The sequence below is a fragment of the Ammospiza caudacuta genome, chromosome Z (genome assembly GCF_027887145.1).
Source record: "Ammospiza caudacuta isolate bAmmCau1 chromosome Z, bAmmCau1.pri, whole genome shotgun sequence".
Taxonomy (NCBI): Eukaryota; Metazoa; Chordata; class Aves; order Passeriformes; family Passerellidae; genus Ammospiza; species Ammospiza caudacuta.
In genome coordinates this window covers 65,188,709-65,209,734 of record NC_080632.1, presented here as the reverse complement: position 1 = coordinate 65,209,734, position 21,026 = coordinate 65,188,709, and the positions used below count along the sequence as shown (strand labels likewise).

General features: G+C 37.8%; 1 protein-coding gene across 1 annotated transcript in view; it reads left to right on the top strand.

The window, feature by feature from the left end:
- YTHDC2 (YTH N6-methyladenosine RNA binding protein C2) overlaps positions 1-20,301 on the top strand; it is a 30,288-nt gene extending 9,987 nt beyond the window's left edge. Inside the window, exons 8-29 of the mRNA XM_058823945.1 lie at positions 244-351; positions 1,372-1,520; positions 1,886-2,021; positions 2,373-2,499; positions 3,480-3,545; positions 4,318-4,496; positions 4,656-4,752; positions 4,828-4,915; positions 5,016-5,096; positions 6,019-6,101; positions 7,032-7,137; positions 7,274-7,393; positions 7,741-8,013; positions 8,454-8,580; positions 9,052-9,257; positions 9,940-10,135; positions 11,232-11,341; positions 12,782-13,071; positions 13,473-13,650; positions 14,636-14,839; positions 18,928-19,110; positions 20,212-20,301. Coding sequence (XP_058679928.1) covers positions 244-351; positions 1,372-1,520; positions 1,886-2,021; positions 2,373-2,499; positions 3,480-3,545; positions 4,318-4,496; positions 4,656-4,752; positions 4,828-4,915; positions 5,016-5,096; positions 6,019-6,101; positions 7,032-7,137; positions 7,274-7,393; positions 7,741-8,013; positions 8,454-8,580; positions 9,052-9,257; positions 9,940-10,135; positions 11,232-11,341; positions 12,782-13,071; positions 13,473-13,650; positions 14,636-14,839; positions 18,928-19,110; positions 20,212-20,301 — 3,197 coding nt within the window. The remainder of the gene's footprint in view (positions 1-243; positions 352-1,371; positions 1,521-1,885; positions 2,022-2,372; positions 2,500-3,479; positions 3,546-4,317; positions 4,497-4,655; positions 4,753-4,827; positions 4,916-5,015; positions 5,097-6,018; positions 6,102-7,031; positions 7,138-7,273; positions 7,394-7,740; positions 8,014-8,453; positions 8,581-9,051; positions 9,258-9,939; positions 10,136-11,231; positions 11,342-12,781; positions 13,072-13,472; positions 13,651-14,635; positions 14,840-18,927; positions 19,111-20,211) is intronic.
- Positions 20,302-21,026: the final 725 nt, after the last annotated feature.

The following is a 21,026-nucleotide window of genomic DNA, read 5'->3' as shown; positions in this document are numbered from 1 at the left end:
TAAAAAAAAAATTATGGGTAATAACTGTCAATGTTATAATCATCTTATCAACATCTCTTGCTATAACACTTGATAAAATTGAAGAGCTTGATGAGAAACAAGATGGCATTTTACATTGGAAATGTTTTGTTTTGTATAATTTTGAGAAAAATAAACTCCAATGAAGATAATTTAAAAATAAATATATGCTGTAAGTGAAGCTAGTGAATATATAATCTTTAATGGATTTTTTTATACTTTTAGTCCAAGGGAGACCTTTTGAAGTTAAAGAGATGTTTCTGGAGGACATTTTACGAAGCACTGGGTATACAAACAAAGAGATGGTGAAGTACAAAAAAGAGAAGCAGCAAGGTTGGTGGACTGCTTAATTGCAAGGGTTAGCAATGAGACTCATTGATTGATTGAACAAACAATGGACAGGATTATTTTCTGTTAAAATTCCAAAGTCAGGAGATTAAATGAGATCTGATAATATGGCAGCAAGTATCTTTAAGCTCTCAATATTTACATTGTTGAAATAGTTTATGCAATTAGAGAAAAAAATGGTGTAGAGTTAATCTAACTGGGGGCTTTGCCCACATGAATACTAAAGAAGCATGGCATGCCCTGTACCTTTGGGTGTAAATTAAAGTGCAGCTAGTAAAGCAAGCAGGATTTTGTACATTTGCATGAAATGTACAAGTCATTCCTTTTAGTAACATTTTTCACTGCTTTCTTCTGGCATGGATATATTTTTTGTAAGTGTTAATACTCTTGAGCTGAACATAATTGGTTTTCAGTTGATTAAGTAGATACTGCTTCAGAAGTTTTCCGGGCAACTGAAAGTAATGATCCCAGTGATTATTTTAAAAAAAGTTTTTAAAAAACGCAAACCTCAAAGCTATATATATAACATACAATCCTAACTGGATATTTATTACAATGCTCAGCTCTGATCACTGGGAACAGAAAAGTTTGATTAGGACACTGGTGTTTTCTACTGTTTCTTGCGTGCAAAAATAAGTTGTTACATGCAGGGACTGTATCACTTTTCTTCAGCATTCCATTTATGGAAAAAGATCTGGGCTGAGTTTGTGTGAAAGGTGATTACTTAAGGAAGATTATTGAATGCAGTAGTTTGGACTAATAGAGGGTTGGGAGGTTAAATCCCAAAATGGTAGGGTTTGCCTTGTTCTTATAGCCCTTGTTTTCAGCAGTGCACTTTGGATACCCTTAAACATGTCATTTATCTTGGACTATTAGTAGCATTCTAGATTAAATAAAAGAGGTTGAATAGGTAAAACTTTGACCTGCTGTAACTATCTTTTTTAGTAGAAAACAATGGATAATAAAGATGACTAAAATTTTCTTGGTGAATACTTTGCATTCTAGAAGAGAAACAGAAGAGCACTCTTGCTGAGTGGTGTTCAGCTCAAGAAAGCACGAACAAACTGACATCTCGGAGACAAAAATCAGTTCCAAAGGCAAATGAGGAGTACAAATGGTTGGATGAGGGTGGTGACACTGTCTTCAATCAACTGGTAAGTTTTTTCTTTTGTTGGAAGAGATGTTTATATTTGTGTTGTATTACTAGCCATTTAAAATCTGTTTTCTAAAGATAGTTCTGTAGAGTCTTCCAGGATATTAATGTATTTTACAGATTACTTTATTAGGATTAACTGCTCTAGTTACGGTGCTTGTACGCAGCTTTTCCTCAGTCAAATGGCTCGACTGCCATTGTGTTAGTACTTGCATATGGCAAAATCAGTGCATTAACTGATACCTGAGTGTTGGATTTCTGGTTGCTGCTGGGAAAAAGAACCATTCAAATTCTTTGTGAGTAATGTATGAGAATAAAGACGACTCTTGGAAGAGATTAATCATTCAATATTGTTTTTATCTTCAGACTGAAAAAGATGTGAATTGCCTTGAACCGTGGATAGTAAAAGAAATGGATTCCTGTCTTTCTGACATCTGGTTGCATAAAGATACTGATTCATTTGCTCAGGTGTTAAATCTTATTTTAACTGAAAATGTCAGTGGTAAGTTTATTGTGTTATTACGTAAGAAAAAAAGTAACCTCAAATTTACTTAGGTTTTTATGGCTACTTTTATCTCCAGTTTCAAGTGTTGTTACCTTTGCATTCTGATACCTCCTGAAAAAATGGTTAGGGCTAGCAGAATTAATGAATTGTTTAGTTAGTTGTTGTTTTGAAGTATTGGCAGAAGTGTGTTTCTAAGACAGTGTGGAATTCATATGAAGTGACTGCAGAGATAAAGTGAGGAAACAAATTCTCTTTGGGCTGGAATTTGAAGGCAATATTTGTACTATATTTTGATGAAGAAATAACATTTCTGTTGGGTTTGCTGATTTTTACTTTTTTACTTCTCAGTTGATTATAGGCACAGTGAAACTGGTGCGACTGCTCTGATGATTTCTTCAGGGAGAGGCTTTTTGAGTCAAGTAGAACAGTTGATCAGTATGGGAGCAAGTATCCACTGCAAATCATCTAATGGCTGGTAAAAACAAACAGAGAAACCAAAATATAGATTTATTTGTCAATATAGGAGAGAGAAAGAAACTGTTTAGGCTGTAAAATCTATAGTTCCTAGGGCAGAGTGATAAGTTAGCAAATTAATTTAGATGTTAAAGAATTTTCTAACTCCTGTTAATGACATTGTTTTCTGTAAATTCTAAATTGTATTCTTAATTACACGATCTTGATTATGAGCTATAAACTTTGTTTCAGTAGGTGTATTGAAGACACTGGTTAGCAGAACAACTGTAATCTACTGAATTGGACCAAAATGTTTGGCAATTCTTATTTTCATGGAGTTACCTATATCAGAAGATCTTTCTGTGATGTTTCTAAGTCTGTTGTAGCACATAAAAGTATTTGTGAATCTGTAAAACTCAAGTTTTGTGGTCATGAAGTATGTCTTCATATCAATAGGGAAGTACAGTAAATAATTGTAGTATGGAATGATAAGAATTAGAATTCCAGGGGTCTGATATTTGGTGCTAACCTTTGAAAAACTTGGGAAGGAATGCAGTTTAAAGGTAAAATGGTGAACTGCATTGTGAGAAGGACAGCTTCTGAAAGACATGAAATAGCCAAATGTTTTCCCTCGTTTTAATGCAAAACACCTGGGGTGTGACTTTTTGAGATGACTTAAAGGCTACTGCAAACAGGTAGGCCTGATTTTTTAAGGGAATGGCATATTCTTCCTCCTCCTTTCTTTGTGCATGTTTGCAGGTACTCCTGTGTAAAACTGACGTTCTTTTGCGGTAAAGAACCGTAGTTATCTACAAGTCAGGTAGCTGTTAACACCTATTCAAGCACTTTCAAGTGGAAAGCTGCAGATCCAGCAATAGCACTACTGTTAACAATAGGGAAATGGGTACAAAAGTCTGGTATCAATTGCCTCGTCTGATGTGCTACTCATATTCATCTTTTGAAGTGAAAAATCAAATAAAAATACTTGTGCAACTCTTTCAGGATGGCTGTGGACTGGGCTAGGCGCTTTGGACAGACGGAGGTTGTGGATCTGTTGGAATCCTACAGGTAAGCTGTAACTGTTTTGCAGACGGAGTTGCATAGCATAGTGAAGGGAAATTTGAGGCTTGTGTTCTTTTAATCAGAACAGGTTTTAACTTTTCATGCTGTAAAATCTGGACTGAATAGGAGTACCTTTTTTTTTTAAGAATAGGAATATTTCAGAAACAACAAAAAAGTTTGTACTCAGTATCATATTGTTTATATTTGCACAACTTGCTAATTTTGTACTATGTACCATTTTATTTTCACATGCTTACTTTGGAAACAAATCAGTCGTGTTTTTATCTGTGTATTTTTGTACACAATAGACAGATTAAAGAAACTTTACAGACGTAATGTGTACACTAGGCCATTCAAGAATGATTTTTTGATTAACTTACAGTTATCATAGTTGAGGTAGTGTTTTGTAAAGATTATATTTATTATAATTTCTCTTAGTGTAGTTTCTGCTAGTGGGAAATTTTGGGAGAATACATATCTCTTAAATATTTTTCCTTGAACAGATAAACGAGAAGTATCTTTATACTTCCATTAGCTTATGGTTGTGTTTCAATGAAGTTTAAGAAAAGGAAAGTTAACACGAATAAATGAAGTGGCATCCTTTCTTGGGTTGACATTTAAATCAGTGGGCAGTAATACTATGGTGATTCTCTTCTGCTACACTTAAAAATTAGAATTCAAGACCAGTAGTCATGTTGGTCTTGATCTAAGTTTGAGTTGATTGCTGAATTCAAACCCGAAGGGACAGCCTTGACTCTGGTGTATTTTTCTATTACAGTGCTTCATTTGGATTTGGAAATCTTGATGAAAGTTCCCTGGTCCAAAAAAGTGGTAGTGACCTTAGTGCAGAGGACAGAGAACTACTGACAGCTTATCATCACAGTTTTGATGATGAAAAAGTGGATCTGGATCTGATAATGCACTTACTTCACAGCATCTGTCATAGTTGTGATGCGGGTAGGTAAATACCTAACTAGTTGTGGATTCAGCTTCTGATTAATCTTGTTCTTTTATCAGCAATCCCCAAAAATTAAAACCTTCTGAGTGCTAGTCTACATGGCATCAACATGTATTTGAATTTTCTATTTAACTCTGCAAACCCACTTCCTTTTTTAGGAGCAATTTTAATATTTCTTCCTGGGTATGATGAGATAGTGAGCCTGAGGGACCGCATTCTTTTTGATGACAAGAGATTTGCTGATAATGCTCACAGGTAAAACCTTTAGTCACTGTGGCTTTTCATTGCTTTTGTTAAGGATCCTTACAATGTTCTTTTGTGTTGCATTAGATACCAAGTTTTCATGCTTCATTCAAGTGTGCAGACTTTGGATCAGAAGAAAGTGCTTGAAACTCCACCTTCTGGCATCCGCAAAATTGCAAGTATTACAGGACTTTGTCAGATGCTACAATGATCTCTTTTGCTGTTGCTTTTACAGTTACTATAGTTTTGGTGGTTTTGGTTTTTTTTCTTTGCAGATTCTTTCTACTAATATTGCAGAAACCAGCATAACAGTCAATGATGTCGTGTTTGTCATTGACTCAGGCAAGGTGAAAGAGGTATGACTGCCTTAAATTTTCAGAGTGCGATTCTAAAACACACAGTGCATAAATTTTGGAGAACTTTTTTTTTACTTTACTTTACTAGGTAAGAGCTAGTGCCTGTCAGGCAACAGTCCTCACTGAAAAGTTTTGACATCCATTTGTTTTAAGATAAATCCTGTAAATAGCTAGCTGTCTAAAAACCTTGTAAAAGCTGATATAGGTTGATGTATTAATGTATCTTTCTCTTTTGCAATTTAGTATTTCTGCTGGATTTTTAAAACAAATCCTCAGTTTAGACCACCACCTTCCTGAGACTGAGAGCGCTGAGAGTTCTTTTTGTCCTACTATTGTATCAAATCCAAAAATAATCCATTGAGTTTTTAAGCAGTTTTTTGGTGTGTTCAGTGCCCATTCCTAATTACTTTTTCAAGAAAAGTGAGATGACATAATGAGGCAATTTAAGACCTAGTGTATGGCTTTGAAAATGAAATTGGATTTCATAGGTGACATACATTCCAAATTTCTGAAGTTCTCATAAAACAAACTTACTTTTGTAATTTTACATCAGTCTAAGAAAATAAGCAGGTAATTTTCAAGTGAGATAAAAAGGAAAACTTTATTCGGTATAATAATGTATTTTTACTTGCTTTGTTGTATCTCAGAACACAGATCTGACATACTTTTTACTGACTTGCAGTTACCTATTGACTAGAAAATGTGTATTTCAAAAACTGTGTAGCACTAAGGTACTGCAAAGGAGATACCATCATAAATTCACTTGAAACTGAGAAGATACCTTTGTGCCAGAAGTTGCTGTGTATATATTACTGTTTCATACTTTTTAGAAAACTTCGGTTGGTAATCTAAATAACTAGTAACTTTTATTTCATGTACCCCGTTGAGTTTTCAGTTTATATTCCTTTCTTTGTTTTTCTAGAAGTCTTTTGATGCATTGAGTCGTGTTACAATGATAAAAATGGGGTGGATTTCAAAAGCCAGTGCTATCCAGAGAAAGGGCAGGTAATAAATGCCTCATCCTGGTTTCCATTTTGCAGATATCCACAGTCCTTTATGTTTAGAATATAGCATACAACATAGTAACTGTTTCTAGCCTAGTCCAGTGTTGTGTTGGATAATGGCCAACACTTGTTCTCTGCAGGTGAGTACTCGTCAGTATGTATTTCCTTGGAATCATTTCCCAAGTTGTAGAAAATTGATGTTTAGGCATTTCCTGAAGGTGTAGGTTGTTTTCCCATACTATGTTGTTCTCCTTCCTCTTTCTCCCATGTAGCACCACCAGTCACAGGGTCCATTAGGGTGTTTTCACATCTTGTCTGTGGGCAGAGGACTGACTGCCTATATCACTTTCTCCAAGCTATCTATGACATAACAGGCCATGATTATATTCTTCCCAACACTGTGGGTGAGGGCTCAGAAGCTTATGTAGCAGCAAGTGCCTGTTTTATTAATCACATTGGCATTAAGCTGCACGTATACACATGCATGTATATGAATGAGAGAATTTGCTGTCTCTCATTCACTCACAAGTTATTTAACCTTTTTTCTACCTTTTACCTCAAAGGTCGTCTCTGTTTAGGGGATGTGAGGAGAGGAAAAGAAGTTTGCAACTGATTTCCTTACAACAAAGCATGATTGAGATTTGGACTGGTTTTACATTAGCAAAAAACCCACAGCACTTTACATTAGATAAATCTTGTTTTTCTTCTTCCAGATTTCTCAGTGTTGGGTAAAAATTTCAGTAAAAAATTGCCACACTCTCAAAAATAATCCATGATTGGAAAACTCTCACTTTGCATGTGACTTATAACACTTTCTTCATAGAAGTGCTTCTGCTTTTCCATTCTGAGTTTCTGTGTCTGTTTGTTGGCTTTTGGTTTTATTTTTAGAAAGAAACCTAATTTTCACAATTTCCCATATTTTATTTTCAAGGGCTGGGCGCTGTCAGCCTGGAGTCTGTTTTCGTCTCTTCAGCAGGCTCCGATTTCAGAATATGTTGGAATTTCAGTCTCCAGAACTTCTCAGAATGCCACTTCAGGTGCATGTTCAGTTAGAAATTATAACTTAAAAAAATCAAATGTCATCAAACCATACTATTAATTGCAACAGATCATGTGTTTGGGGGTTGTTTCCAAATCTTGGTGATCATTTTTGTTCTTCCTTTTAACTTGCAGGAGATTTGTTTGTACACAAAACTTCTGGCTCCAATTAATTGTCCAATTGTAGACTTTCTCATGAAAGCTCCTGATCCTCCGCCTGCTGTAACTGTGAGAAATGCTGTGCATATGCTTAAGGTCAGAAAAGGAATAGATTTAGATGGTAATTGTGTTTGATTCCAAATTTGTGGTGTAGCAGTCTATCTTACTGACTTCAGTTTGTACTGAAGCTGTTTTTAATTACTTAAGGATGTTCTGAATTTTTGTTGATTGTTTGTTTTCATTTTGTGTGTGGGGATGTGTTTTTCCATGTCAAGGAAAGAGAATGCTTCAAAGTCTTGTCTCTGTTAATAGTTTGACTTGCTTTATTAGTGTTTGGAAACAAGACTAGTTAATGTCCACTATTCACATCTTCTCTGCTTTCATTGTAAATTGATTTTGTCCACTGTACCCGGCCCCCTTTCTGTTTGTTTGTTTATAAACAGACCATAGATGCCATGGACCCTTGGGAAGATCTTACTGAGCTTGGTTATCACCTCACTGAATTACCTGTAGAGCCACACCTTGGTAAAATGGTGTTGTATGCTGTAGTTCTGAAGTGCCTGGATCCTGTTCTGACCATTGCCTGTGCTCTTGCCTGCCAAGACCCTTTTGTGCTGCCCACGCTGGCCTCCCAGAAGCGTGCGGCCATGCTGTGCAGGAAGCGTTTTGCTGCCGGGACGTTCAGTGACCACATGGCCCTGCTCAGGGCTTTCCAGGTAATACTTCATTTCAGAGAGTGCTAATCACAGTAGATCACCCAATCAAGGGAAATAATGTAGCACTCTACTTGGATGTAGAATGGTGGACAGTGATTAAGTCCTTGGAGAAGACTTTATTTTTGCCTAGTGCCTTTGCTGTGTATTGGACTCATAAATTTGTGAGGAACACTTTTTGTCGTATGTTTGGTTGATATTTTCAAACCTTAGAAAATTCTGAATGTTCCAACAATGTGCCTCTTTACATCCTACTACACTGAACTTCAAATCATGATATTAATGTAATGATCTTTATTTATTGTTTTAACTTGACATAATCATCATTGTAATGAACACGTAAGGAGATCCTAATTTTATTGACATAAATGTAATGTTTTATAAAAATGCAGTTTTTAGTTTTAGCCTATCAAGTTAATAGGCGAATGTAAAAACATTTTCAGGCATGGCAGAAGGCACGCAGTGATGGCTGGGAGAGAGCCTTCTGTGAAAAGAACTTCCTATCCCAAGCCACAATGGAAATCATTGTAGGAATGAGAACACAGTTGCTTGGCCAGCTTAGAGCCTCAGGTAAAGAACTTGGAAAAATTTTAATTAAATGTTTAATGTTTAAATGTTGTTTTAAAGTCAAGCATATAGAAATTGTAACAAAAATCATGTTCACTGGTGTAATTTTCCTTACTTAATTTGAAATGCGCTTTTATGTACACATTCATGCAGGGTATGGTGTAGATGAGGAAGTGTGGCTGATATAACTGAAAAACCCTCATTTCCACTTGTCACCGCATTTCATGTTTTAATAAATTATTCCCATAGGAAATGTCTTTCTGTTTTAGAAAATAGTGATATTCTGTGTTAGTATGAAACCTCTTATCAGGAAGGATTTCAGTGTAGTGGTTTCTTCCTGGTGATGTTAAGGTTGGCAGTACAACAGGTTGAAAAATGTAATAAATAATTGTTTATTTCACCTTTAATTTGTAAATCCTTTTGACAACCAAACACAAGCTAACATGGCGCTGTTTTGTCTTGTTCTTTTGTCAGGTTTTGTGAGAGCCAGAGGAGGAGCTGATATTAGAGATGTTAATACTAACTCTGAGAACTGGGCTGTAATTAAAGCTGCCTTAGTGGCTGGGATGTATCCCAATCTTGTGCATGTAGACAGAGAAAGCCTGGTGTTGACTGAACCAAAGGAGAAGAAAGTGCGATTTCATCCTACCTCTGTTCTTGGTCAGTCTCAGTATAAAAAGGTAAAATCACTTTAAATTCATAGTTCAAGAAAAAGAGCACTAAAATCTATCACATGTTTTAGAAATGTCTTTTTCTAGTTGTCAGTACTTTAAAAGCAGTATGGGCATTTAACACTACAGCTTTAGAAAATACTGTTCTACCCAGCTGATAGAATTGGAGCTGATTCATTTTTCCATTGTTTCAAGTAGTCCTTTCTCTAGATGGAACAAGGCAAAATGGCAAAAAAACACCCCAGTTATAACATTGTTTTAAAAATAGAATTATCCCTACTCTTAAAAGCAAGAAGTTCTTCTCTGAAACTTTTTTTTTAACATTTGTTTTTTAAAGCAAAATATTTTATCATGGTAAGATAATTTGTGAATCTGGTTGAATTCTCTCACACTTTTTTTTGCATGTATATTTTTATATGTATATAATTATACGTGCATTTATTTCTCAAAAGATAGAATCGTGGAATGGTTTGGGTTGGAAGGGACCTTAAAGCTTATCTCATTCTAGCCCCTGCCACAGGCAGGGACACCTTTCACTCTTCCAGGTTGCTCAGAGCCTCACCCAGTCTGGCCTTGAACACTGCCAGGTTGAGGCATCCACAGTGTCTCTGGATAAAATGAGAAATATGTTAAAATTTACATTAATTACAGTAAACAGTGTAATAGCCTAGTCTTACCTACTCTTGCACAGATTGCCCCAGCAAATGGACAAGCTGCAGCCATCCAGGCCCTCCCTACAGACTGGCTTATATATGATGAAATGACAAGAGCTCACAAGACAGCAAACATCAGGTGCTGCTCTGTTGTGACACCTGTCACCGTGTCCCTCTTCTGTGGACCAGCCAGGCTGCCAAGTAATGCCTTGCAGGCATCTTCATCCTTTCGAGGTACACTGGAGTCTGGATTTGGAATGTTTCCACTGGTATACATTAGTGTGTGACATGGAAAGCTTATTTTTCAGTAATATTTAATACATAATGGCTGATTCTGAAAACAACAGTGTTATAATTCCTGTAGCTATTCAGGAATAGTTTGTAGGTTCTGTAGTAAAACTCTCAGTTTTGGGATTCCTTACATTTTCAGGTCCATAAATTACACAGTTCTGGGAGTCTCAGAAACTACAGTATAGTTTCTAAGGAAAGAATGCAGCCACAATGTCTAATGATAATAATGATACTGAGATGTGTAGTATGTATGTTCTTTTTCTACAGACTACTTTATTTGATACATTGAACCAGATTATTCAAACTGAATAATTTAGAAATAATCAATGTGGCAAACAAGTCATGTTGCTTCTAGCTGACACACGCATTTTCAAGATATGTTCCACTGATAATTTTTTATGTCAATTAACTGTACCATAAACTGTAAGTAATAGAGAATATATAGAAATTTTCTTTTTTTTTTCTTATTTGAGTCCTGTTGAATTGGAAGCAAAAATAATTGCTGCTAGTTCTCATAGTTGGAATCAAACTAAAAGTCCAACCTATTTCTGAAGCTTTCCTGTCTTGCTTTTAAACTGTTAACCTTAGAGTAGTGTTCATGCTGATTGAATTGCACTTCAGAAAAATAAGGATTCCTAATCAATAGCCATATGTATTATAAGTATATTTTTTCCTTACTAAGTCTTTAAATCTACTGTTTTACGAGGAAATAGAGCCACGTGTGCTTTTGCAAACAGCTTTAGGCAAAAGTTGGGTAGTGGCTTATGAATACTGGTGAGGGTACATGAGTTGAGTCCGATCATATCAGTACAGGTTTTTACCTAGTAGGACCTACAGCAGGTCTGGCTACTTGATTGCTGCTATCTGGAGTAAAGACTTTTCAGTGTGTTTGCAGAAAAGAAGAGGTAGTTTTACAAATGTTTACATTTTAAAGTCAATTTTAGAAGGGAAAATATTATTGCTGTTAATACAGTAGTGTTAGTTTCTTTGTATATAAGTAGAAATAATACTAATAATAATACTTTTATCTTTAATTCAGGAGGAGGGGTATCTAATGATAGCAGTGACAGTGAAATGGAGGACAAAACAACTGCTAATCTGGCACTACTGAAGCTGGATGAATGGCTCCATCTCAAACTGGACCCTGAGGTAAGTAAGAAATCAGTCCTAGGTTTGCTTCATGTAGAAGAATTGTAAAAAGATATGAAAAGGTTTTTTTAACATTTGAGTAGCCAAGAATTTTCTCTAAGACTGTCATGGTCCATTTGGTCTCAAACTACATACTCAGTGATTTAACCTTTACTTCATGAGCTCATCAAGAATTAAAGGGCTTCAATCCCCTTTGGCACAGAGGTGTCTGTCGCTTGAACTTGTGTATTCAGCATCCAAGTGGCAATGTTTCATAACCTGTCACCCATACCTTTCAATTATTTTACCTATGAGCAAAAGGAAAGAAAATAATTAGTCATTTAAGTCAACAGTGAGAGTGCTTGTTCTTCCTCCATCTTGGTGTGGGTGTCCTGTCTATCACACGAGGGAGCAGGAAAGCCTCAGCAGTGCAGATGCTGTTGGATCTCCTTCAAAAACTTTCTGGGCTGTATGATGTTTTATATGTCTGAGCTTGGCAGTTTTGTCCCTTTCCACAAGTCAGCAGATTCTGAAGAGACTGCCAGACAAAAGATAATGGCTGCAAGGGACAGCTAACTGCAGGTGACAGTGGCTGCATAAGGGTCCTTCTGCTGCTTCTGGCCTCCTGTCCTGCCTGCATGGTGCTCCATCAGGCTATAGCAGGAGCTGGGATCGCCAGAATCTGAGCAGGAGCTGAGAGAACAGTCACATTGGCATATTGCATCCTTCTTTCTGTGCAAGAGTAACCAAAATCAGATCAAAAAAGGAGCACTTGAAGCTGGATTTGCTGAAAGAAAGTTGCCATCAGATTTTGGAAGGATAAATGTAAACCTCTTTGAAATTGAAGTCTTTATGTCATTGAGGAGCTGTGGCTATGGTAGGAGTAGTTTATGGGTCATGAAACACAATTTCACCAGCTCTAATAATAATACTGTCTCTCCTAGACATGTCCAAAAGTGTGATTTTTTAAAAATTTATTTTAATGGAAGCATTTCTGATAACGTGGGAATTAGACTATAGTCTTCTGAATTTAGTAATCACATTTGAGCAGATGTCTGTGTAAAAAAAAAATCACTTAGAGCTCTTTTCCCTCAAGTATGACTAAAGAGTGCATGAGTGGAGACTGATTTGAGAGGAAGGGCATAAAGCATGAAAGGATTGGGTTTTCTCAAAAGATAAAAAGGAAAAAAAAAGTCTGTGGATTTACAGTACAAAGCAAAGTTTAGTACAGAGCTAAATGAAATGTTTCAAAAATTACCTTGCACCCAAGGAAAAGAAAGTAAATTAACATTTAGTTTAAATATGGATTATTTCCCTTCCCCAAGACCTTAGTCCTGCCTTTCATTTTGGGCCCTGTTTATATTAGAATGCCAGGTGCTGCCTGATAGGAAAAAGATAGGGTCCTCTTACCCGTCTAATCTAATTTTCATCAGCATTTAACAGAATTTGAACCCATTACAGGCTGCTGGTATGCTGTTGCAACTCAGGCAGAAGTGGCACAGTTTATTCCTGCGTCGTATGCGAGCTCCTTCTAAACCATGGTCTCAGGTTGATGAAACAACTGTAAGAGCAATTACAGCTGTTCTGAGTGCTGAAGAACAGTCTGCAGGTCTCCAGCAGCCTTCAGGAATTGGCCAGAGACCAAGACCTGTGACTTGTGAAGAACTTCCTTTGGCATCTACATGGAAGTCCACCAACAGCAGAAAAAGCTCAACAGAAACGGAATTGTCTGACTCCTCTAATGCTGAAAAGTAAGATATTGAGGTCTTCTGCTCACTGTAGGTTGCAAATTATGTATACAAGCATCACTTAAATTTCTGCTAGTAATAAGGAGGTGGAAATGCTGGAAATAGAGTTCAAAGGTGTTATACTGTTATATGCTGCATTGTAATCCCATAAAGAAGTATTTCATACCTGGGCCTGCTTTTTTGAGAGAGCAGTCAGGAATATTGTCCATGAATTGCGATGTTTGAGAAGTAGTAGAAGAGGTTTAACAGTAGCATTAAAAAGCAATGCATGATTGGTATGGCTTTTTTAGTTAGGGTTTAATAGATTTTGTAGTTTCTGTAATACATGTGGTCATGCAGTAGGTTGACAGGTCGATGTAAATTGTTCAGTGACTGTTTGTGAAACTCAAGGTATGTCTTTTTAGGGTTTCAGTGAAATCTACATCTCCTGCACTCCACCAGCCAAAGAAGTACAAAGAAAAAGACATTTTGCTCTCCAAACGATCCTCAGATGACAGATCAGCTCAGTCCTCTGTGAAGCCTGCAGACAGCAGTAGCTATTCCAGCCCCAGTGCTAGTCCTTCCTCTCCGGTGTCTGGAAAGGTAGAGTTCTCTAACATATCACCCTACTCTTCAAAAGTAATAGAATTCCTTGCTGATATCATTCTGCAATTAGGTATTTTACTGATACATTAGGAACCTAACTTAACTTTTAATTTATAACAGCTGCATAATACTTCCTTCTGGAACTTAAAGTCTAGACTAATTATCCTTGTTTCACTAGTTTAATACAGTAAAAATAATTTGTCATCTGCTGAGGTAAAGCTATCCAAATTAGAAAAAATGAGATTTAAAGAAACCCCCTTGTTCTAATGAATGTGTATTAGTTTTTTTCAACTAAATAAGTATATTATACAAACACTTCTGAAGTTTTTGGATTCTGCTTTTTTCTGTTTCTGTAATAGCATAATTGATACTGTATCTGTGTTATCTGCCTTACTATGACTGCTTGGGGTTTTTGTGATGGTTATTTTAACAAAGCGCACATTTTAAATGAGATTGTTGTCATAGTTGTCCCTATATACTTGAATAGTAGACTGCAGTAACACTAAAGAGATCATTGAGAGGAAACATCATGGACTTATTGGAGGATTTAGTAATTCCTCTTGAATCTTTCAGCTTTTAAATTAAGACAGTGTAAAAGGAAGAAAACATGTTTCCTGAATGTAGAAATACAAGTAGTGCTGTAGACTGCACTCTTGGATGATTAATTTTGGTGTCATCTCAAGGTGTGTCAGACTTAAACCAATTATAACTAATAGTAGACTTTTTAATCCTGTTCTGCTTTACTTGTTTTCTGCCCCTCATGGATTAATTATTATTTTGAAAAGTGCTTTAAAAATGTAAAATAGATATGATATACATTTCAAAGCCATTTTGGACAGGACCAGCTGATAGATTTTATGTTTCTTCTAGAACCTGGAGGAGGAAGGGAGGAGCACAGTCAAGGGATTTCTGTCCTTGTGTGTGAAACTTCAGAAATAAAGCCTGGTTTATTGTACTTAATAATTTAATTTATTTCTTCCAGGGTTGCAAATCTCCTTCACCAAGACAAAATATGCCAGTTCGATACTTTATAATGAAAAGTAGCAACTTGCAAAACATTGATATTTCTCAACAGAAGGGAATATGGTCCACTACACCAAGTAATGAACGGAAACTGAATGGAGCCTTTTGGGAGAGCAGCGTGGTTTACTTAATATTTTCTGTTCAAGGGTCTGGATGCTTTCAGGTGGGTCTTAATCTTAAACCAGCTGTTAGCAGTGGTTGATGGTTTAGGAGGATGCAGCAAATGACTGTGTGTGGTGTGGACAGCTTTGCTTATGGCTTCTGACTTTCTGAGAAGCAGACCAAAGTGCAAATGTCTGTGCTTGCTGAAGAAATAGTATTTCAAAGCTGCGATGGAATTTTCTCCAGACATCATGAGTAAGAAAAATATTTGTACTGTACATTAATCCTCTAAAACAACAACCACCAGAAACAAAAATCCTAACAAAGTAGGGGATTGCTACTGTTTGCATGCAAAAAATGTGTATTGTAAGTGAGCAAGCACTTACTGTCAAGTCACAGCTCTCTAAAGCTAAGAAACTCGCACATTTCCTTATTATAATTTTGATTAAAACTGGTTTTATTCACTTCCAATTAGGAAGCTGGCCATGATTCTTGGAGGTCACTTGGGGCAGAGTGATCACGAAATAATAGAGTTCTCAATATTTGGTGAAGTCAGGAAAAGCACCAGTAAAACTCTTGCATTGGACTTTCGGAGGGCAGACTTTGGCCTGTTTAGGAGACTTATTCAGAGCGTCCCTTGGGAAGCAGTCCTAAAAAACAAAGGAGTTCAGGAAGGGTGGGCATACCTCAAAACAGAGATCTTGAGGGCACAGGAACAGACCATCCCTGTGTGCTGAAAGATCAGATCAGTCAACGGGGTAAACGTCCAGCCTGGCTGGGCAAGGAGGTTTTGGAGGAACTTAAGAATAAAAAGAGGATGTATCAGCGTTGGAAGAAGGGTCAGGTCTCTAAGGAAGTATTCAAGAAGGCTGCTAGAGCATGCAGAAAAAATATTAGGGAGGCCAAAGCTCAGTTGGAACTTAGAATGGCAACTTCTGTAAAGGATAATAAAAAATGTTTTTACATATACATTAATGGTAGAAGGAAAGGTAAGACCAGCCTTTGTTCTTTATTGGACAAAGGAGGGAACTTAGTATCTGCAGATGAGGAAAAGGCAGAAGTGCTTAGTGCCTATTTTGCCTCAGTTTTTAGTGGGAAGATGACTTGCCCTCAAGACACCTGCCCGCCTGGGCTGGTTGATGGTGACAGGGAGCAGAATGGTCCTCCCATTATCCAAGAGGAGGTAGTCATAGAACTACTGAAATGCTTGGATATTCATAAATCTATGGGACCAGACGGGATCCACCCCAGGGTAATGAGAGAGCTGGCAAACGAGCTTGCAAAGCCACTCTCCATCATTTACCAACAGTCATAGCTCACTGGTGAGGTTCCGGATGACTGGAAGCTGGCCAATGTGGTACCCATTTACAAAAAAGGTGCAAAGGAAGATCCTGGTAATTATAGACCAGTCAGCCTGACCTCAGTACCTGGCAAAATAATGGAACAATTTATATTAATCGCCATCACGCAAAATTTACAAGATGGCCAGGGTATCAGACCCAGCCAGCACGGATTTAGGAGGGGTAGGTCATGTTTGACCAACCTGGTCACCTTTTATGACCAGGAAACCCGCCTAGTGGATGCAGGAAAGGCTGTAGATGTTGTTTACTTGGATTTCAGCAAGGCCTTTGACGCTGTCTCCCACAGCATTCTCCTAGACGAGCTGGCAGGCTGTGGCTTGGACAGGAGCACTCTTTGCTGCGTTCAGAACTGGCTGCATGGCCGGGCCCAGAGAGTGGCGGTGAATGGTGCTGCATCCAGCTGGCGACCGGTCACCAGAGGTGTCCCTCAGGGGTCTGTGCTGAGGCCAGTTCTGTTTAATATTTTTATTGATGACATGGATGAGGGTTTAGAGTCCTTTATCAGCAAATTTGCAGATGACACGAAGCTGGGAACGTGTGTTGATCTGTTAGAGGGACGTAGGGCTTTGCAGAGGGACTTGGAACGGTTGGATGGATGGGCAGAATCTAATGGGATGAAGTTCAATAAGTCCAAGTGCCGAGTCCTGCACTTTGGCCACAATAACCCCCTGCAACGATATAAGCTAGGGACGGTGTGGCTGGACAGTGCTCAGGTGGAAAGGGACCTGGTGGTGCTGGCTGACAGTCGGCTGAGCATGAGCCAGCAGTGTGCCCAGGTGGCCAAGAAGGCCAATGGCATCCTGGCCAGTATCAGGAACAGTGTGGCCAGCAGGAGGAGGGAGGTCATTCTTCCCCTGTACTCAGCACTGGTGAGGCCTCACCTGGACTATTGCGTCCAGTTCTGGGCCCCTCACTTCAGAAGGGACGTTGAGATGCTTGAGCGTGTCCAAAGGAGAGCAACGAGGCTGGTGAGGGGCTTGGAACACAAGCCATATGAAGAACGACTGAGGGAGCTGAGGTTGTTCAGCCTGGAGAAAAGGAGACTCAGGGGTGACCTTATCACTCTCTTCAACTTCCTGAAGGGTGGCTGTGGTGAGCTGGGGGTCGGTCTCTTTCTCCGGGCAACAACAGATAAGAACAAGAGGACACAGTCTCAAGCTGCGCCAAGGGAGATATAGGCTAGAATTAAGGAGGAAGTATTTTACAGAAAGAGTGGTCAGATACTGGAATCATCTACCCAGGGAGGTGGTAGAGTCACCATCCCTCGAAGAGTTTAAAAAAAGACTGGATGTGGCTCTCGGTGCCATGATCTAGTTGAGGTGTTAGAACATGGGTTGGACTCGATGATCTTAAAGGTCTCTTCCAACCTAGAATTTCTGTGATTCTGTGATTCTTGCAGAGCTCTGTCTTGACTTCATATTCAGTGAGATATTTGTCAACAGTTTTTTGGTCAAATCTGTGGTCAATTTGAAGTAAAAACTTGACCTGGTAATGCAAAGTTGCAGGTTAGCTGTGATTCAGCTAAACTCAGTTGTTCCAGGTAAAGAAATTTCAATTTACTTCCTCATATAAGTTAGTTATAAAAGTCAGCTGAAATTAAAATCTAATCAACCAATCAAAACACAGCTGTCTTGGCAATACCACTGAAGGACTGCTGTGACATATTACATATGATGGTTTGGCAAATGCAGATACTGAAAAGTAATTTTCAGCAAGTCAGTTGACACTGAAAATGGGCCGTTGCACTGGTCCTCTCAGACAAGAAAGTGGGGAAGAGAAGACACCCTCAAGTCAGGAGTGTAGGTGGTTGACCTTGCCCTTTCCTTCCAGTTTTGACAGTGCACTGCACCCTTATGGGAATGTGAGATTAACTTCCCTATTAATCTTCTCTTGTCCCAACTGTCTCTTTCTATTCTATTCTATTCTATTCTATTCTATTCTATTCTATTCTATTCTATTCTATGTTTATTTTTTCCTCTGTTCCTTTTATTAATTCTCATTTAAGTCTGGCTTGAGCTATCTAGGACTGCTTGTCTTACAACAGCAATGTGTGCTGGTAATTTACTGAACTGCATCTTTTGGACTACTAAGTCCTAAATGGCATAAATACACCTGAATGGTGTATGGACATGTTGTGTGGGGGGTTGTGTTTACTTTCAGTTTGTTTGGTGTGTGGGTAAATCAGGGTATCCTTAAGTAAGTTAGATGCTGTCTCAGGTTGGGGATTTCATTCATTTTCTTTTTGAATACTTGCTGGGTTGGAATTTCATCCGGCTTCACTAAAGCAGGAAATAAAAGCAACTTTGACTTCTTTCTTTGAAGAACAGCTACAGTCTCCTAATTCTGTGTGAAAGTTAACATAGAGGGAGCATGAGAAGGTACAAATGGATTTCTGCAAAAATTACCTAAAAGTAACAAGCAAGATGAATATCTAATGGACTGTTCTATAGTAGAATATTAATCTCAGCTTCCTTCTTCTTCAGGTGGTTATGCAACAGCTTTTTAATCTGTTACAAAGCTCATAAAACCTTTCGTGATAATTTTGTCATTGAGAGACATTCCTTATGGTCAAACCCTACAAGGCATATTTGAAGTGGAAAAAGAAGTGATTCTTCTAACTTTCTGGATGTAAACATTTTGGAAGCTCTAGCTTCGTGGTGGAGAATGTGTGAATCACTTTGAAATTACTTTAAAAGTTTCATAAGAAGTTTGGTTATTTATCTCATTCCACCATAGACAGATATGGCCTCATTATGTTTGTTCTTTCATATTTCAATTTTTGTCCCAGGGTTTTGCTAGAATGGGTTCAGCGATTGGGTGTGAGAAAAGTCAAGACTGGGGATCTGCTGGTTTTGGAGGTGTATTTAAGGTGGACTGGATCCGAAAAGAAAGCATTCCTTTTCAGTTTGCACACCATTTGCTCAACCCATGGAATGACAGTAAGAAAGTACAGATAAGTAGGGATGGCCAGGTAATGTTACTCTCTTCTGGAGTTTTCTTTATTTGGTTGAATGTATTTGGTGTATTTTTTATTAGCTTGTTCAGCCTTGACATTTATCTCCACTTGTTTGTGTATCTGCTGATCGGAATTCACAGTTCATTAGTGTATTGTACCTTCAGCTAATGCAGAATTACTGCTGAAGTAATGGAAACTTCTGATAAAATCAAAAGTTTCTTGCTTATGTGTTAAAAAATTTATTTAAAGGTGGATGCTTCCAAAAAGAAGTTGTTTGGTTTGATTTTTAGTTTGTAATTTAGTTCTGGAGGTTTGTTCCCTATTTGCTTGAGATGTGTTCTCTTAGATAGTCTGTTACACCCAAACAACTGTTCAAAATCATTAATTTTTTTCTGTAAAGCCTGAAGAGAATCCTGAGGTTTAAGGTAGAGTGAAGCTTAGGACAGTTCTTGTACTTTTTACAGCTCTAAAAATGCAACTAGAAAAAGCCAAAGAATTGGTACAAAATTTCTGTGTGGCAGTTTCTGCCCTCTCCCCATCCCCTCCCTGAACATCTCCTTAAGGATTCAAGAGCTAAAGTTTTTGTTTTACTTTCTCTCCTTCACATCCTCTCTCCAGCTGTAAGAAACTGGAGGAAAGGAGAAGTACAAGGAAAGGATGGCCACTGTATTTCCTGTGACCTCTGTTTCCATATTCTCCACCACACTTGATGGAATTCAACTTAAAAGATGTGGAAAATAATGATCTCTAGTTAGTAAGTGACTGATCTGTGGGAGGTACAAAGTGTCTGGTGCATCTGTTCTTGTGTATGGTGGTAGGGTGTTCACTGGGAATTGTCTTTGTGAGAACTGACAATTCACTGTCAATGAAAACACCCCAAACAGCCTGTAGGCCAGGATGGCTTGTGAAAGTTTTTACCTCTTGCTCAGCCCTAGTAAGAATACCTTGCTTTGCTGCGAGTTCTAATGTTTGTCCCAATAGCAAGAGAGATGAGCTCTTACAGAAGGGTTGAAAGCAATAACCAGCAACGTCATCTAACAATTCAGTAATAAATAGTTTCTATATGCTCAGTAGTAGCAGTGCAGTTAACTTCCCTGATTTCCTGATCATTTCTAGGAGCTGGAACCACAAGTTGGAGAGCAGTTGCTGCAGCTTTGGGACCGTATTCCATTGTCAGGAAAAAAACTGACTGAGCACACCAAGTAATGTGACAGAGGTAGTTTTCCATGCATTGCTTGCTGGTTTTCTAGTAGAAGAAGACACATGCAGATACAGTGTATCATTACAGTACTGTCTTTTCTTTATAGCTTGTGGAAGAGCAAGTACACTTGGTACTATATATTCTATTCATTTTGATTTTTTTCTCACCTGGTTTAGGTTGTTGAAACGTCAGCCACGAGAACCAGCAGCATATCTACAATAAAGATGAGGAAGAAGGTGACGCAACAGCTGCCTGACATTCTTCCTCATGCTGGGCAGCTAGAAATGGAAAAATAAGAGAGAATTGTGTTATTTTCAGTGTTTACTTGCCAGCCTGTTTTTTGACTGAGTTGGTTTTTTTACAGGAGTGTGCAGTTGATACTTGAAAATACAGTTAAGTTGAAAACAAAGTTTGAAACAAGGGACCTCATGTAAGTTGTCTGTGGGTTTAAGATAGCATAATAGACAGTTTAGTTATGCAAGTTTACAGTTAAAGCTTACTCAACCCAGTAAAAGGTATGAGAATGTAAATGTTAATTAATCAGTCTTGCGGTTCGGTTAAAAAAAATACTAACTCCAAATATGCTGAAAGGCTCCTTAAGTGTACTTCCACATCCACAGTGCAAGAGAGCAGAATATATTCGTACAAATAACTAAGCAGCTGGAAATGTTAATTTTTAATTTATTTAAAGATAATTTTAAAATTTTTGTTTATATTTATTTTATTTTGG